Source organism: Sipha flava, unplaced genomic scaffold, assembly GCF_003268045.1.
Source record: "Sipha flava isolate LNK unplaced genomic scaffold, YSA_version1 78_pilon_pilon, whole genome shotgun sequence".
Lineage (NCBI taxonomy): Eukaryota > Metazoa > Arthropoda > Insecta > Hemiptera > Aphididae > Sipha > Sipha flava.
In genome coordinates this window covers 243,518-259,774 of record NW_020273619.1, presented here as the reverse complement: position 1 = coordinate 259,774, position 16,257 = coordinate 243,518, and the positions used below count along the sequence as shown (strand labels likewise).

General features: G+C 24.7%; 1 protein-coding gene across 2 annotated transcripts in view; it reads left to right on the top strand.

The window, feature by feature from the left end:
• The window catches only part of LOC112692896 (transmembrane and TPR repeat-containing protein CG4050), a 47,360-nt gene that overhangs the window by 17,386 nt on the left and 13,717 nt on the right, over positions 1-16,257 (top strand). For both annotated transcript variants that reach the window (XM_025567720.1, XM_025567719.1), the window contains exons 5-6: positions 1,094-1,193; positions 1,325-1,440. In XM_025567720.1, coding sequence (XP_025423505.1) covers positions 1,094-1,193; positions 1,325-1,440 — 216 coding nt within the window. The remainder of the gene's footprint in view (positions 1-1,093; positions 1,194-1,324; positions 1,441-16,257) is intronic.

Sequence of the window (16,257 nt, the reverse complement as noted above, 5' to 3'; positions counted from 1 at the left end):
AATATCCAATCAATTTTTCCAAATTGTATTATACACTAAAATCTTCCCCGAGACGGGACCAACTTTAAAATTAATAAGTAAAAAAAAGACGAAAAAATATAAAAAGAATCCAAAAGATAGGCCACCGAGACCGTGTTTGAAGACAAGAAACTGGGATCTATTATATTTATCAAATTTTAACTTATATTATTGAAGTTTTAGTAGGGTTCTATAATTTTTTCTAATAATAAATATAGCATATGTTGCTTAATTATAATGAAGCATTCTAATCGTGAAAAAATTTTTGATAACGGTTTTTGAGCTTTTTGAAAAAAATAAAAAACAAAAGCTATATCTTTATGTAATAGTAAGATAATATTAGATGAAAACTATATTCAGATAATAAGCATTTTTCATTTTACATTATATTATTGTTCATTTACCCACATAAAAATTATATTTCAAAATCATTAAATATGCTTATTATGCAAAAAGAAAAAATATTGATTTTATATAACTAGTAGCAAAAAAATCTATTATTTACTATCTAGTTTAATTTTAAGTATGGATATAGAGGTATATACAAAAAGTATTTAAATTTATACAATTGCATTATGTTTTATAAAGTAAATGTTTGTTTATTTTACGCTTATAAAAATCATTTTTAATAAAAACCATCCTTGTTAAATAGGTAAGTGAGTAGTTTAGCATAACAATTACAGACATGTTACTAAATTATGGAAGATTATTATTTTGCTTTGTGCTTCTGATTATGATATGAGAAAGGATGATTCAAACTAATTGTCATTTAACGTGCACGGTTGGGTCATTAGCGTACAACCGGACGATGTGTACAATATAATAGACAGTAGAATTAGGTAGGATAAACGTGGTTGAAAAGAGCAGCCTTTGTAAGAAATTATTTTTTTAATATACAAAAATATTAATTAAATCATAAAATATTAAAATTAATTAAATTTATAAAACCATGTTAAAAATAATAATTATTACTGTTCTATGAAAAAAAAAAGAAATAAATTATTTCTATAAATTAAATATATTATATATACATTGATATATTATTACTAATTAATTACATTTTTTTATGTCTTAGGTAACCGGCGTAGTGGGACGAGCAGAAACACTTTCATCTGTGTTTTACTTACTTGCATATTTATTTTATACAGAAGCAACTAAAAGAAAAAAATATTTTGGTAAATAAAAATAGTTTAATGGTTTTCGGTGTTAATAATTAAAAAGTATAATGTATTTAGAAAAAATTTATTGTTACTACTTACTATATTATACTTACTATACTTGAATAATCAATATTTTTACTTTTCAGGATGGAAGCCTTTAACACTTTCCGTAGTGTGTTTGAGCGTAGCCATGCTATGTAAAGAACAAGGAATTACAATAGCCGGGGTTTGTGTTCTTTATGAAGTTTTCGTCGCACAAAAGGTAAAATTTTCTTCGTAAACATTTTAAATAATTGTTTCATTTGACTATAAATGTTTATTTATAGATTATTATAAGCTTAATCAGTAGTTTACAGTAATTATTTTATGAATCACAGATATTAATAACGAGTTGTTCTGAAATTAATAACCATTTTCTTGTGCGATAAAGAACCATCGTGTCTTTAATCATATCTAAATTCTATAATATATGAAAATAAGTTTTGTAATTTCTAGTTGCGGCGCCAAAATATTGAATGTAAATTAGGGCATTCATAAGAGCTTTCAATAAATGTAATCACATTTTTAGAAACGTAATAATTTTAAACTACTTTTAAAAATATATACAAATCAATGTATAGTTTGAATAAGAAATTGCTTCTGTTGTTTCTCAGTAATTTAATTTTCTATTAGCATAGTTTTCATGATTGTATTTTAAGGAATTCTCAAAGATCTTTGTTATTTCGAATTCCATAAGAGGAACATTTAAATTTATTATTTTTTTATAAGATTATATTGCTCACCAAAAATTTTACTTAGATGAGATCACACATCCCATTTTACTTAGAATTAAAACTTTGCTTCGATTATTCCATAACACTGGTTTTTTACACCGGCTTGAAAATTAACAACAGATATAATGTATAATATATATATATATATCCTTGTTTGCTTAACCCTTTTCCGGTTTATATTATTTCTTGTTAGATTAAACCCTACCTACGTTATATTTTATTCTCTAGTGAGGAAGAAATACATCCTAGTATATAACTGAAAAAATTTATTAGATGCGTTTTTAAATGAATATTTTACTATAAATATTTTGTAATTATATTTGTTATGTAGTCTAATTTAGTTTTACATTTGTACTACGTCTTATTTTTAAATTCTAATTAATATAGGACAGCTATTGTATAGTATACAATTATTTGCTATTTTTATGTTTACTGATTTTTTAGAAAAACTTGGAAAAGTGAATGTACTAAAAAAATAAAATCGATTAGACATAAAACTATTGTTACAATAATTTTTACTTATTTTGGTAATTTTGGAATTTTAACTACATATTCGTGTGATTTAATTTATTATTTCGTGATAAAAGATAGTTCAAGAATAAATAAAATTAACTGATTTCACTCGCATTCAAAACAATATTATTAATTCAGACATAAATCATGTGGTATTAATTGAATTTTTTGTATACATCTTAATCAGACAATAAATTTGACGTCAATCATTTAGGATCGTTATTATAAAACGGTAAGATAAACCATATGAAAAATACTTCCAACTGAAAGTGAAATAGATAAAATGAATAAAATGTTATTACATTTTCTATAACTTCCACCATCTATCTTATGACAAAAAAAAATTAATACTAAATTCGATTTAATTTTTAATAATTGGTAACAACCAGAAAAAGTTTTTTGTTAAATTTATTTTTTAATTATGCATCAATATAAAATTAAAATTTCTTTTTCCCAAATGATAATATGTAGACATTTAAAATGAATCATATTATTTTCCAAAGTATTATAAGGAGAAATCGAGAAATTAATTGAAATTGAATGATTTATCAGTCCCTTATTCTCTTTGCTGATGAATTTGACGAATCAGTGTTGTGCCTGGTATCTTCAGTGAGTGATTATTCTGTGTAGTATTTGTCTTTCACATTTATATAAAGATGTTTATTACAAAAACATTTAACGCTTTTAGTTTCTTATGATATTGCAATTTTGAATTTATTAATGCTACTACAACAATAAAATATCCCTAAATTTAATTTAATTTAGTTTTGTTATAGGTTATCAATTATAATAAATATATGAACTAATTATTTTAATTTTGTAATTTTTTTATTTGCAAATTCAGTTTTTTCTACTTAAACGTTTAAAATAAATTTTTTTTTTTTACAGTTATTATATTTTTAATATTAAAAATCATATGTTTTGGTTTCACTAGGTACCTAGTTATTAATTATTTTAAAATTATATTTATAATTTAAATTATTCGTTTAATGATAACGATCTCCATATTCTTAAATATTATCATCATTATTATAGAATCAATGATCTGGTTTATAATTTTATCTAAAATTGTTTTTAAGTTTACTTAACTATGTATTTATATATATTCATTAACGAAAATGCTACTGTCTGTGTTTTTTTTTTTTTTTTTTTTTTTACTATATAATAAGGTTTTTTAATCATGCTCATATAATATCCTTCATAACCATTTTCATATAAATAATCAAATTACAATCTATCATTAAATTTTACATTTCATTACATAAACATTCAATGTTTTTATGATAAAAAAATTATATAAATTCAAATCTTCAATAAATACAAAATTCGATTAATTTTAATTGACAATCTAAGAATATATACTTTATAATAAATAACTAGTGTTTTGATATTAGTTTTTGGTTGTTATATTCTACGTGTCAACTGTCAATTTTTAAATAAAATAGTATATTCTAACTTTTCAAAAAATTAAAATGACTTTTTTTGTACGGTTTTCGATTGATTGTAAATTCCAAGAACAAGGAAACTGTTAAATCTCTCTGGCTGTATAAAACTATAGTCACAATAGTAACGATTGAAATTTATGTAGGTCCAAAAAACTTTTAACATTCCCTCCCTACTAAAAAAAAAAAAAAAAAAACATTATATTGGATATTACGCCATTAAATCTTTTTTCTTTTTTTACTGCAGTCCAACAATAGGAGAACACAAGGATAAACTCGTGTATATGTATACATACAACAACAATAAAAACCCTATAGTGACCCTCAACTAGGGATCGATTTCACTGGCCTGCTAAGTACGTTTAAAAATAAATGAAAACCATATTTAATCATAAAGCATATTTATTATTACATTTTAGATTTTTTTTTTTTTACTAAAATTTAAATTTATGGTTTTTTAGGATATTCGAGAAACAACCATATTTAAATACGCCTAACGTTTCCGGGATGACACCTAGGGATAATAAATTATTTAATCTCTCCTTAGTCTCCCATCGCAACTAGTACTTCCACATGAATTATAAGCTATTCATAGATAATTATATACTAAATTGAACTGAAATATGTGTTATTATTATTTTCACTTAACGTCCTATAAAAACAAATCTATATTTGTCTTTCTCTTGCAGATATTAGAAACTTAACCATAAATATTTAAAATCCCATTGAATATTTATTTTTTTAAACAACAAATAATTTTATTTAAATTAAATTATCAAAAAATCTAACCAGAGAAAGCGTTATATTCTTAGGAATTTATTTAATTAAAAAACTTACTAATTATTATCTTGAATTTTTCTTGTTTGATTTGAATTTTTAATATTACTGTAATTTAGTTGGTATTTGTAAATTGTACGATAATATTTTAAAGTATTATTTTAGAATGTTTGGTATAAAATAATTTATTCTTAATTCTTTTCTTAGATTTGTTACTTACTTTTTTAAAACAATGAAAATTAAAACTAAAACAGTATTAGAAAACAATTATATTTTTTTGATACCTTTTCATATTTTTTAAACAACTTAAACTGAATATTTCATTAAAGCTTGAAACATGAATATTTTTAATTACAAAACTTTCTCGTAAATATAGTACATTTATTGAATAATATGTAGTGTATAATTTAAAAACACAATTATGAAACTGTTGAATATAATAGTTAGAATTTTATATTTTCTATATACATATATATATACTGAGTGTTGCTGAAATGGTTAAGGAAACTAGTATATGTGTACTATCTGGAATGGCCAAATGAAGAATCTTTTGACATATTTTCTTTATTTTCAAAACCTAGGTTTTATCTATCTTTAGAACATTATTTCGAATCTAAAAATTAATACTTGTTAGATATTTTTTACAAATTTCTCACGTAAATTATTATGGGACATCGATTTCGATCTTTTCGAGCATTTTTTACGTCATGTTATATTTTCTCATTCTGGCGACTCTGGCATAAAAATCCAAAAATCGATGGATTTTTGATCAAAATCATCATTTCAATTCCTGTAAGAAATTTGTAAGAAATATCTCATAAGTATTTATTTTTAGATTCGAAATAATATTATAATTATAAAGAGATAAAATCCAGGATTTGAAGATAAAAAGAAAATTTCAAAAGATTCTTCATTTGGTCACTCCAGATAGTACGCGTATACTAGTTTCCTTAACAATTTCAGGAACATCCTGTGTGTGTATATATTTATATACATTATTGAATGTATAATGATACACTGATGCAATAACTATTAAAAACAGAAAAATGATTTTGGTGTACGCATCTTCGTAAAAATTAAGATTAAACATTGTTGATTATACTTAAGTAGTATTATGCTATGATGTTGATATACCTATATTTTTTCTTAAAAGAAAAAATAGGCAATAAGACGTCAATTGGTACACATAGTAATAAATTAACTTAATACTAAATAAGTTTAGTAAAAAGATTACCTTAATCTATGTAATTTAAATTAAAGAAATAATCAACGTTGGAATGATAGGAAATCTATATTACAGGGTATTATTTTTTATGTTATTATTTAATATAATCGTGTTATCACATTTAATTTTTTTTTAAATGTTCTATTATAATATAATTCTAAACCCTATATGCTTGTAACTTTTTACTATTATTTTTTATGTGGAATGGTAAATACGTTAACAGTTATTAAAGTAAGTTTCATTTTTAAAAAAAATAATAAAAAAGCTATTGTTTAATGACTTCTATAATTTAAACTTTATGCTTTCAATATCAACCAAAAGATTTTTTGATTTTTAATTATAATTTAAGTATATATTTTATTGTATACTAGTGTAATAATATTTGCTGGGTATACAATTATATAAGAATATTTCTTATACATATTTTTAAATTCTCAAAAAAAATCAATTTTTTATGAATTAAAAAAAGTTATTGTTTTTATAAAAAAACTGTTATAAAAAATTAGTATGCCCTATTAGGGTCTGGAACTGTACCTAAAAGAACCGGTTTTTGAACCGGAATCTCACCGAAACCCTAATTTAAATTAATTTTAAAACTGGAACCCCACTGGAACCTTTATTTGTATTAATTTAAAAATCGGAACCTTACCAGAACCCATAATTTTTTGTAAAATTTTTTACGGTTAATTTCGGTATTGTTATAATTACATTATTTATATTTATATCTGTCATTAATAGGTAATAAGAACTACACATATACGTAGATCTATTATTATTACTATCGGGATTAGTAATATTCAAAAATAATCATGCAAGTACCAACAGAGTTTAGACGTGTCATTAACTATAAAAGTATACAATAGTTCTATGTAACAACTGATAATAATGTAATACTATAATAGGAATTGCAACAAAATTAGTCATTATTTACTATGTATGGGTTTTCTAATTCCCATGATAACGAAAAATTCTAAAATTATGTTTATAAATAACTTTTTTGTAGGCATGTTATGATTGTGACTATCGTTATCTGATGTACAGCACGTCTGCGCTATATTTTAAAAATTTCAATACTGAATAATGATATAACAAGTGGTTGTTCACAAATCAATGTTGTAAAAAAACATGAAACGATATTTAATACAGGGTAGTCGTGACGGTGATGAGTACACTTTTACTTAATTACTCCTAAGTCCACTTAAGTGATGATGGGATATTTGGTTGAAATTTGGTATTAACCGCTATAATTTACGCTAATTTACACTAGTAATATTTTTAAAAGAATCGAAACAGAATCAATTTTTTCTCACATTAGTATAATATTAAACTTGAAACTAATTTTTCATTTTTAAGAATCCAAAATAAACCGAAACCTAAATTTTTGTTATTGAAATAACCGAAACCGAAATTTTAGTTTTTTTTTTTAAACCGAATAGAAACCGAAACCCATATTTTAGTTATTTTATAATCGGCATCAAAACCAGAACCGATTTTTTTTTTTTCTGGGAACCGAACCGGAACTGGAACCGTATAATTCATCAAGGTTTCGGTCCCTGTGCCCTAGGTATATTTTTGTAAAGTATTATAAAGTAATTATATAAAAATATAAACTATCTCATTTTTCAGTAAATCTATGAAATTTATATAGACTAAGCTGATTTTAGAATAAAATATTAAAAGAAAATCAAAGAATGAACTTAACAGTGAAAAGCTTGTAGAAGTATATTATATGGTTCTGTAAAATAGGTTCTACATTTTTTAAATATTTTTCTTTTAAACGTCAAAATTATGAGGAATACTTTTAAAATTATTGTGTTAATCATTATTTATATTGATTTGAATTTCAGCGTGATTCTATGATTTAAATAATTTGAAAAAAAAAAGTTAATTATTTTATATTATTTATTTTATATTGATATATACTCTTGAATATTCAACTTCTTTTCAAAAAACACATCCAACTTATCAAACAAATTGCAGATTTTAACAAAACGGGTTTTACCACGCTAAGTGTAAAACAGTATAATATTACCCTATGAACACGGGTAGAACGTTCGCGTGTTCGAAGTCAGTCAAGGCTAAAAGATGAAGAGTTGATTATAGGAGCACGTCGTTTCTGTTTAGGCATTAAGGTTAATTTTTCACTTTTATGAACAACGAGGGAAAGTTTTCTTTTTTCTTTTGTTGTTACTGTTCTTTTGTACTATACCACCCGCCTAGGCTACCGACCATGGGTGTTTAAAATTTAAGTCTCCCACTTTGCCGCCTCCTCCACAAAAGTCCGCACTTCCTCTACCGTCGTCGGAAAATTATCGTTATTTTTCGCAACGATGATATACATATTTTACAATACAAGTTTAGGTTGTGGCGGTGAAAAGCACGCGAGTTAATTACGAAAGTAAAATGACATAAACCTCTCCTCCACAAACCATTTCATTGTTCCCCCATTCCTAGTATGTTTAGCGCCGTTTGTCGTGACCAACCCTGCCACCAATGATACACACACATACAAACACTTGCACGCGCATACTATCCGCCCATGAAATCGAAAAGTTTTCCCAGTCAAGTGCTGGACCTTTACAACACATAGTGTGTCGTTCTTCTGAGACAATAAAATTCTATTTACATTCCTCCACACCACTACCACTACACTACCACTTGAGGCCGTTAATTGAAAACAGGCGCTTTCTACTGTAAACAGAAACCGTGCCTTGAATAATTCACGTTCGCGTCGCGCCCTGTATACACTCCTCTCCAGTCTCGGACATTTCAGGGTTGGCCGAGCACACCCTTGTAATGGCCAATCTAACCCGGAGTTTTTACCCTTTAGTCCTACTACCACCCATTGGAGCCGATAATCTGACGGCAGAGGGTTTTTCTATTTCGCCGGTTGAAAAAACTGCGTACAGGCAACAACCGCGAAGCCATCTCTCCCACGCGTTTCGCGTACTCTTCGTTATCGTGCCAGCGAAAAGCACATAATAGGAAAAAGTCGCCACTAGCGATGATGTGGGGGCAAGTAGCAGCGCACAAATCTATTTTCCTGATGAAATATTATGTACGTTAAAAAAAACACAGCCCGCCGCCACCGCTTATATAAAACACCAGGTGATACAGACCTCAGAAAAATCCAACTTAACATTGCAGCTGTTGTTGTTGCTAAACCACCATGTATTTAATAACGTTCCCTCTCCTTTTTCTTCTTGAACGATATAATTTTAGATATCCATTTATTTTTTTCAAGCATTGTTGGTAACTTATTTTTACAAATATATTTTCCGAAATTTAAACCAACTAAAGCTGGATACATTTAATATTAATACGTTATTATTATTCATGTTAGGTATGTGTTATAACCGTACATAAAATTACAATTAATTAGTCTAAAATGTTGAACGAAAATTGTAGTAGGGATTAATAATCGACAATTTAATACATATCTTATGATGCTTTTATTCATTAAAAACAAAACTATATATTGTTTTTCTACTGCACCATAATATTATTTTTAAATTCTAATGATTAGAAATTGTTAATTTTAATATGAAACTCTATTATTTTGGTTACTATTATAAGTTCTTTAACAATCATAATTAAAATATCGTTTTGAGTATTTAAATATTTTGTAATCTACAAATTAATGAAACCCATTCTGACTGTACAAGTATATTATATTAATTATTTTTAGATTACTAACATCATAATGTTACTCTCTAAAAAGTAAAATCAAATTTGTTGAAGTTTGAAATTCTTATTAATTTTTCAGTTATAATATTATTAATTATAATATTTTAAATAATATACGTTATTTTTTTGCTATACATAATTATTGGCCCAAATCAAATTATCAGTTTAAATCTATTAATATTTTACTGTACCCATACTCCCTATTAGAGGTATATAATGGTTTTTCCGAATTAATATTTTATTAAATTTTTTATTCAATTTATATATAAAATAAATAAGATTGTGTATATTAATAATTTAAAAAGTAATTATTTACACAAATACTATTCTGTATCGTATAGTACAACACTTTTACATTATACTTATATAGTTATACTTTTTTAAATTATAAAATTATGTAGTTTAGACAATTTAAATAATAACTATTTGAGGATTCTACAAAATATTAACCATAAATTAGGCAATTATCTTAACTCACAAAAAATAATATTTTAGCTTAATATTTTTAAAATAATTTTGTATTTCATGTTTTGTTTCAAGCTTTTTACATTTAAAAACTTAGAATGTTGGCATCTGATACTAAAGTTTTGAACAATTACTTAGTTTTTTTTTAGTTTAAATGTTATATATTTTTTTACCTATCTAATTCATTTCAATTTAAACTCAAGTTTCAAACTTAATATTCAAATTTTATCTTTATCAATGCATATATTTTTCAATTACAATAATTTAATTTATATAACTAAATATATATGTCATATTTTAGCTTCTTATTTATGTATATTTTAAAATTATATTTATTATTTAAGTTCTAAAACAGTGAATGAGTTCGCAAACTAATATATATATTAAGTATATTATATTTAAAACTGCATCGTATTTAATATTATCATAAAATTTCTTAGGTATCTTTTTAAATTAACATATAAAAAGCGAATAACAGAGGTTTGAATGAGATACAATATTGGTTGATTTATAAATGAGCCCTTATAAATTTTAAATTATTGTATTTTTGGTTTCAAAAATGATTCTAAGTGAAGATGGATAAGTGAATCATACTAATTCACTTATCTGTGTATATATATATATGTGTACTTATCATTATGTGTGTGTGTGTGTGTGTGTGTGTGTGTGTGTATACAGACACACGATGATAGTTCGTCCTACTTCTGAAATCACTTTAAGGAGGAAATAAAAAAACATACTCGTAATTAATATATTTTCAGTGTACTAGAATTCAATACTGACTAATTAAACTACTATGATAAAACATTTTAGACGTTAAGTTTTTATTATAATGACTATTTATGACACAAATGCGACAAGAAAAGCTTGTAGTTGTTCGTATGTCTTCGTGCCGGTTAGTTGAATCGTATACAGCTCACTAATGCTATCTACACACCGCAACTCCCATTCAGTTATATCATGAAACTTCGTCGAATAAAACCCACTATTCCCCACTGTCAAAGTTTACATACCTTACAGAAGTAGGTATCCACAAAAGCGTCGAACCGTTGTATATTTCATTAGCTACTACGACTTTAGAAGGAATGAAGGGTAAGCTGCTATTTAGAATAATATTGTGTCCGTAAGACCAGAGTTTCATCGGCCATAAAGTAAAATACACAGTCAGATAAGTTACCCATCGAAGGACGGAGGTCCCTTGTTTGTAGGCAATTGTTGTATTTTATGTTCATTAATGTTGAGAAAACGACTGACTTTGACATTAGCGCGAATAAAACTAAAATCGATAACAATCGAAAACAGACTTTTACGGTATAGTTGGTCAATTAAGGCTAATCATCTCAAATAACGCACGATGTCGATTTATATTACATGTTTTATGTGCATGTTTAAGTTTGGACTGAAACAATGACATATGAAACGTTCCTTCAATTGTTGATATGTAATTTTCTTATGTAGACCTAACATCAAATAAGCTTATCTCCTACAAAAAATTATCTTAAGTTGTTTTGTTATACATATAAACATTTGTGGGTACACGAAAACTGTAGATTGAATAAAACCTAGGATGAATAGTCTAGCAGAAAAAATTCCATTACGAACATAATTTTGTTGAACACCTTTTTTTTCATACATTAATTTTAATAATATGGGTTTTTTATCTTGTATATTTTGAGGGAGTAAACCATTAGTCAATTTTTTGTACATCAGACTTCCAATTATGTGTACTTCCATGTACTTCCAAGTGCTCCAAAATACTTCCAAGTACTTCCACATACTTTCTAGTATTTCCATTTATTTATAAATATTTTAATTTACCTAATTACATTTCTAAATACTTTCAACATGTTAAAATATTTTAATACAATTTAATTTATTAGAAGGTTAAGTAACTGTATGAAATATCTATAATTTTACATTAGATAATCCAAAAAACTTTTTATAGATTTCATATATTTAATAAAAACGTTTTGTAACTGATAGGGCAAAAAACCAAAAAATATAAGTATACAAGTGCTACAATACTAAAAATACATTAAAAGAATATTCAAGTAGTTAATCAAAATGTATCTTTATCAGGCTTGAACAAATAATTTTTTTTTTACTTAGTATTAGTATAATTGAAATGTAAGTTTTATGTAAGTACAGACTTTACACCTATACTAAAATGTTTTTTAAATATTAGCATAGGTACTATTGCTGTATAGCAAAAAAAAAGTGGAATATAAATTTTAATTTTAATTACAACTGAAATAAAAGTAAACAATACGTACCAATTTAAATAATAATAATAATTATAATAGATTATAAAATAAATGTGTTTTTGCTTTTAAGTTGTTTTTTACAATATAAAATATAACAATTCATTACTTGTAACTATATTACTTAATACTACATATAGAACAGGATATTGATTAACAATTAAATAATTTATAAAAAGAGAAAAATACAACATAATTACTTAAATGAAACCAAAATTATAAGTACAAATTTTATCAATTTATAACAAATTAAAAACATTGTAACTAACACTAATTACTATTTTAATTTTTTATATAATTTGAGAATATTACATTTATCTGATCTTTTAATATCAAATGGATTACAACCGATCAAAGAAATTGGTTCATAAAATATGTATTGTTGAGGTACTAATTGTATATCGTCGACTTTAGGCCATTTAAACTTATCCAACTCTGCTTTTAAAAATTGTATTTTACAATTATTTTCTGATATTTCTTTATATTCTTTATATATTTCTTTATACAACCAATATACCATCCACTGTCATATATGATAGCATAGTATTTTTCAGTTTGAAATGTTATATTATCATTAATATTTTCATTTTGACTGCTTTCGGAAGATTCAGTGTCTGGAGAATCAGCATATTTTATTTTTTCATTTTGGGCATCTTTAGAAAAATCTTCATCAGTAGTAACTTTTTTCTTTTTGGCCAGTGTATAGGTAGGTGGTATTTTATTTTCAGAGCTATTTTCCAATGATTTTTTGTTTGTTTTACATTCATAGCTACTGATGAACCGACACAACCGATCACTGCTGACTCAATCTCTTGGTTTTTTCAATAACCAACAAAATGAAGACTTTTTAATAATGGAGACTCATTGTTCGATAAATTAATTTTCACAAAAGGTGAATCTATGGGAATCTCATTTTCATTGTCGCTACATGAATTTTTATTTATAATTTGTTCACTGAAGTCTTTAAAATTTAGGGAATTTCCACAATGCAATATCTTGCTAATACTATTAACATCTTCAGCAATATCTAAGTAGTCTGTTTCATTAAGTAAATTGCTACTAGATAAATCTGCATTAAGTTCTTCAATTATTTTATTTTATTTTTTATTATTATTGTGAATTTTTCCCTGTTAGTTTTGTTAAAAAATAATGGCTTTTCAAAAACTAAATTTATATTTATAATCATTCCAATATGAGTTTCAGCGATGTCTTTTACATCATTGAAACTTCCATGTATAATATTTAAAATTGTATCATTAGTAAAATATGAAAATCTGTTTCTACTGATTAAGTAGTTTTTTTCTCCCTGGTAAATTTTATGTCTATTTTTGAATTTAGTAATTCAGCTTTAATTTCATTTATAGATTCAATACGTTTAAGTCTTGACATAATATCTTTCATAGAAAAGTTTACAACAGTAGAGTTAGTACTTGTAAGTGATCGAGTTGCTCTGAAAAATTGCTCACATGTTTCGCTGTTGAAGTACCATATAGTATACATTTCTGGATTTAAGTTTTTATCTTCTCAAAATTGTATAATAAGGCGTATCAATGAATGAGCATTTATTTCTATACAATTTAGACAATTAGTCGTTTTGAAATTATTTCCAATATTATATTCTCTTTTATTTTTCACCCAAATTTTCCAAATTCATAAAAAAAATACACTGAACCACATTTTATAAATTCGTTCGTCTGTACTTACTTCCTTATCTAAAAAAGCTATTAAATATAATTCATAATTTTTAGATAGGCAATTGTTCCGTGCATTTCCATCTACTTCCAAAGTATTTCCTAATATTTGTACACCTACTCCCACTAGTGGTTTACCCCTTTATATTTTGTATGTACTATATATATTACAAATATGATAACATGTTATATAATTAACTAATTTTATTATAAAAAAATATTAACAACTATATAATATATTAGTTTAAATTTTATTACTGTTATTCTATTTCCACATTTTTATCAAAAACTATTAGCTTGATTGATATACATATATGAGTACTAATGTTATATTCGGTTTAATTAAGTCTTAATTTATAGTGTGCAGTATGTATAAATTGATAAAAAACTTTTGGCGTATTTATTATAACATAATATTTTGATAACGTCATCATGATATAGTAATAATTATGTTATTTAATCAATATTTTAGCATGTAACAACGATTTACCAGGATAAGATGTTATTTAGAAATGTCTAATGCATTTAATATTCATGAATTAAAGCCAGTTATAATGCATTACGATTTTTATAAAGTAAATATACATACATTATTATAACTTTTTAATAAATCCTTGATAAAAATATTGACTTGAAAATAAAATTATTTCGTCAATTTTTTTGTTCATTAGTCTTTCCCGTGGATTAATTCCTACGATATAAGAAAATACTACTGTGTTAAAAGAAATTATTATTTATTTAACGCTTATTACATTTAAAAGATTTTTATTTTTTATTACATCTACATTAAATAAAAATATTTTCAGTTTATTTTATTCCACTAAATAATACTATTGCATTTTCATGGTTTTTATCACGTGTTTTACACTCTGTAATGTTTTGTCATCAATTTAAAATTACTTGGAGTTCATTTTAAAATAAAAGTTTCAGAAATAATTTTCTAATATATTTTCTTATTACTTCAAACTTGATTGTAAATTGACCTGTTGGTCGTTGGTCAAATTTTCTGTTTATATTCCTTAGAAATATTTCATTTCACCGCATGCATTGTTCTTTATTTTTCTTCTTATGATTTATTGGACCTTAAATTATGCATCGTTACTTTTCCAAATCAGTTATTAATAATTATTTAATATTATAATATTTATCATAATCTATTTAAATTAGTTTGCCCAAATTTATATCTGGCACTTATTTTGTAATCGTATATAGTCTTTAAATAGTTATATTTACTGCAGTAATCTGTGTGAAGGAATGCCAAAAACCATAACTTAAAATGTAATCCTTTAATTTTTTTTTTTTTTTTTTAATCAAATATAAATCAAATATTTTGAATGATGATGCTAATATATTAATGTTAATAATATTAATGTATCATTACTATATATGTCGATAAATAAATTGTTTATTCATAATATGATTAATAGGTTTATTGAATATAACATGATTCAGTTGATTGTAATAAACTTATATAATTTTGGTGTGTATCATTAAATTTTCCTCGTTCCTAATATATCTAAAGGTATGAGATCTTGCAAATATCGTTAGTAATCTATGCCCACCAGCGTGTGTATATTTTCATATCTGTTGCTGACGTAGCAGGAATTAAAAAATTGTAAAGAACTTTTTGATATAATGAACATTAATTGTAACTCAAAAATCAAACTTTTTGGACGAAAATATGTCGTTACAGGCCACCTGATTAAAAATAAATTATTGAAGTGATCTTTTAGATCCACTATACACGTCATTTCTACTTAACTCGTAAAAATTATTATATTTTGGTTCTAAGAATTTATTCTCAAAAATGTAATACATTAACCAAATTATCTAAAAACTAATATAAAATAAATATTATTTTAATTCCTAAAATATCACTGAGTTGCATGCATATAGTAAACGGTTGGATGTAATTTTTAATAACATAAATTATATTAAATATAAGATTTAATTAAAATATTTCTAATCATAATGAAATCATTATATAGCTTATAGTCATACAATAATTAAAGTTATATTATATATGAATATATATAATACTTATATTGTATATTTAAAAATCAAAGCAGTCTATTTAGTATTAAACTTTCGGTTTATTATAGCATATTATTTTATGTACATGTCTATTGAATGTATAATATGTATTATATTTCTGCTATTACATAGCTTATATAATACTTGACGAGTTCAGGTGAATTCCATATGACACTGTAACAATTGAAACTTCATTGAATTGTATTTTGAT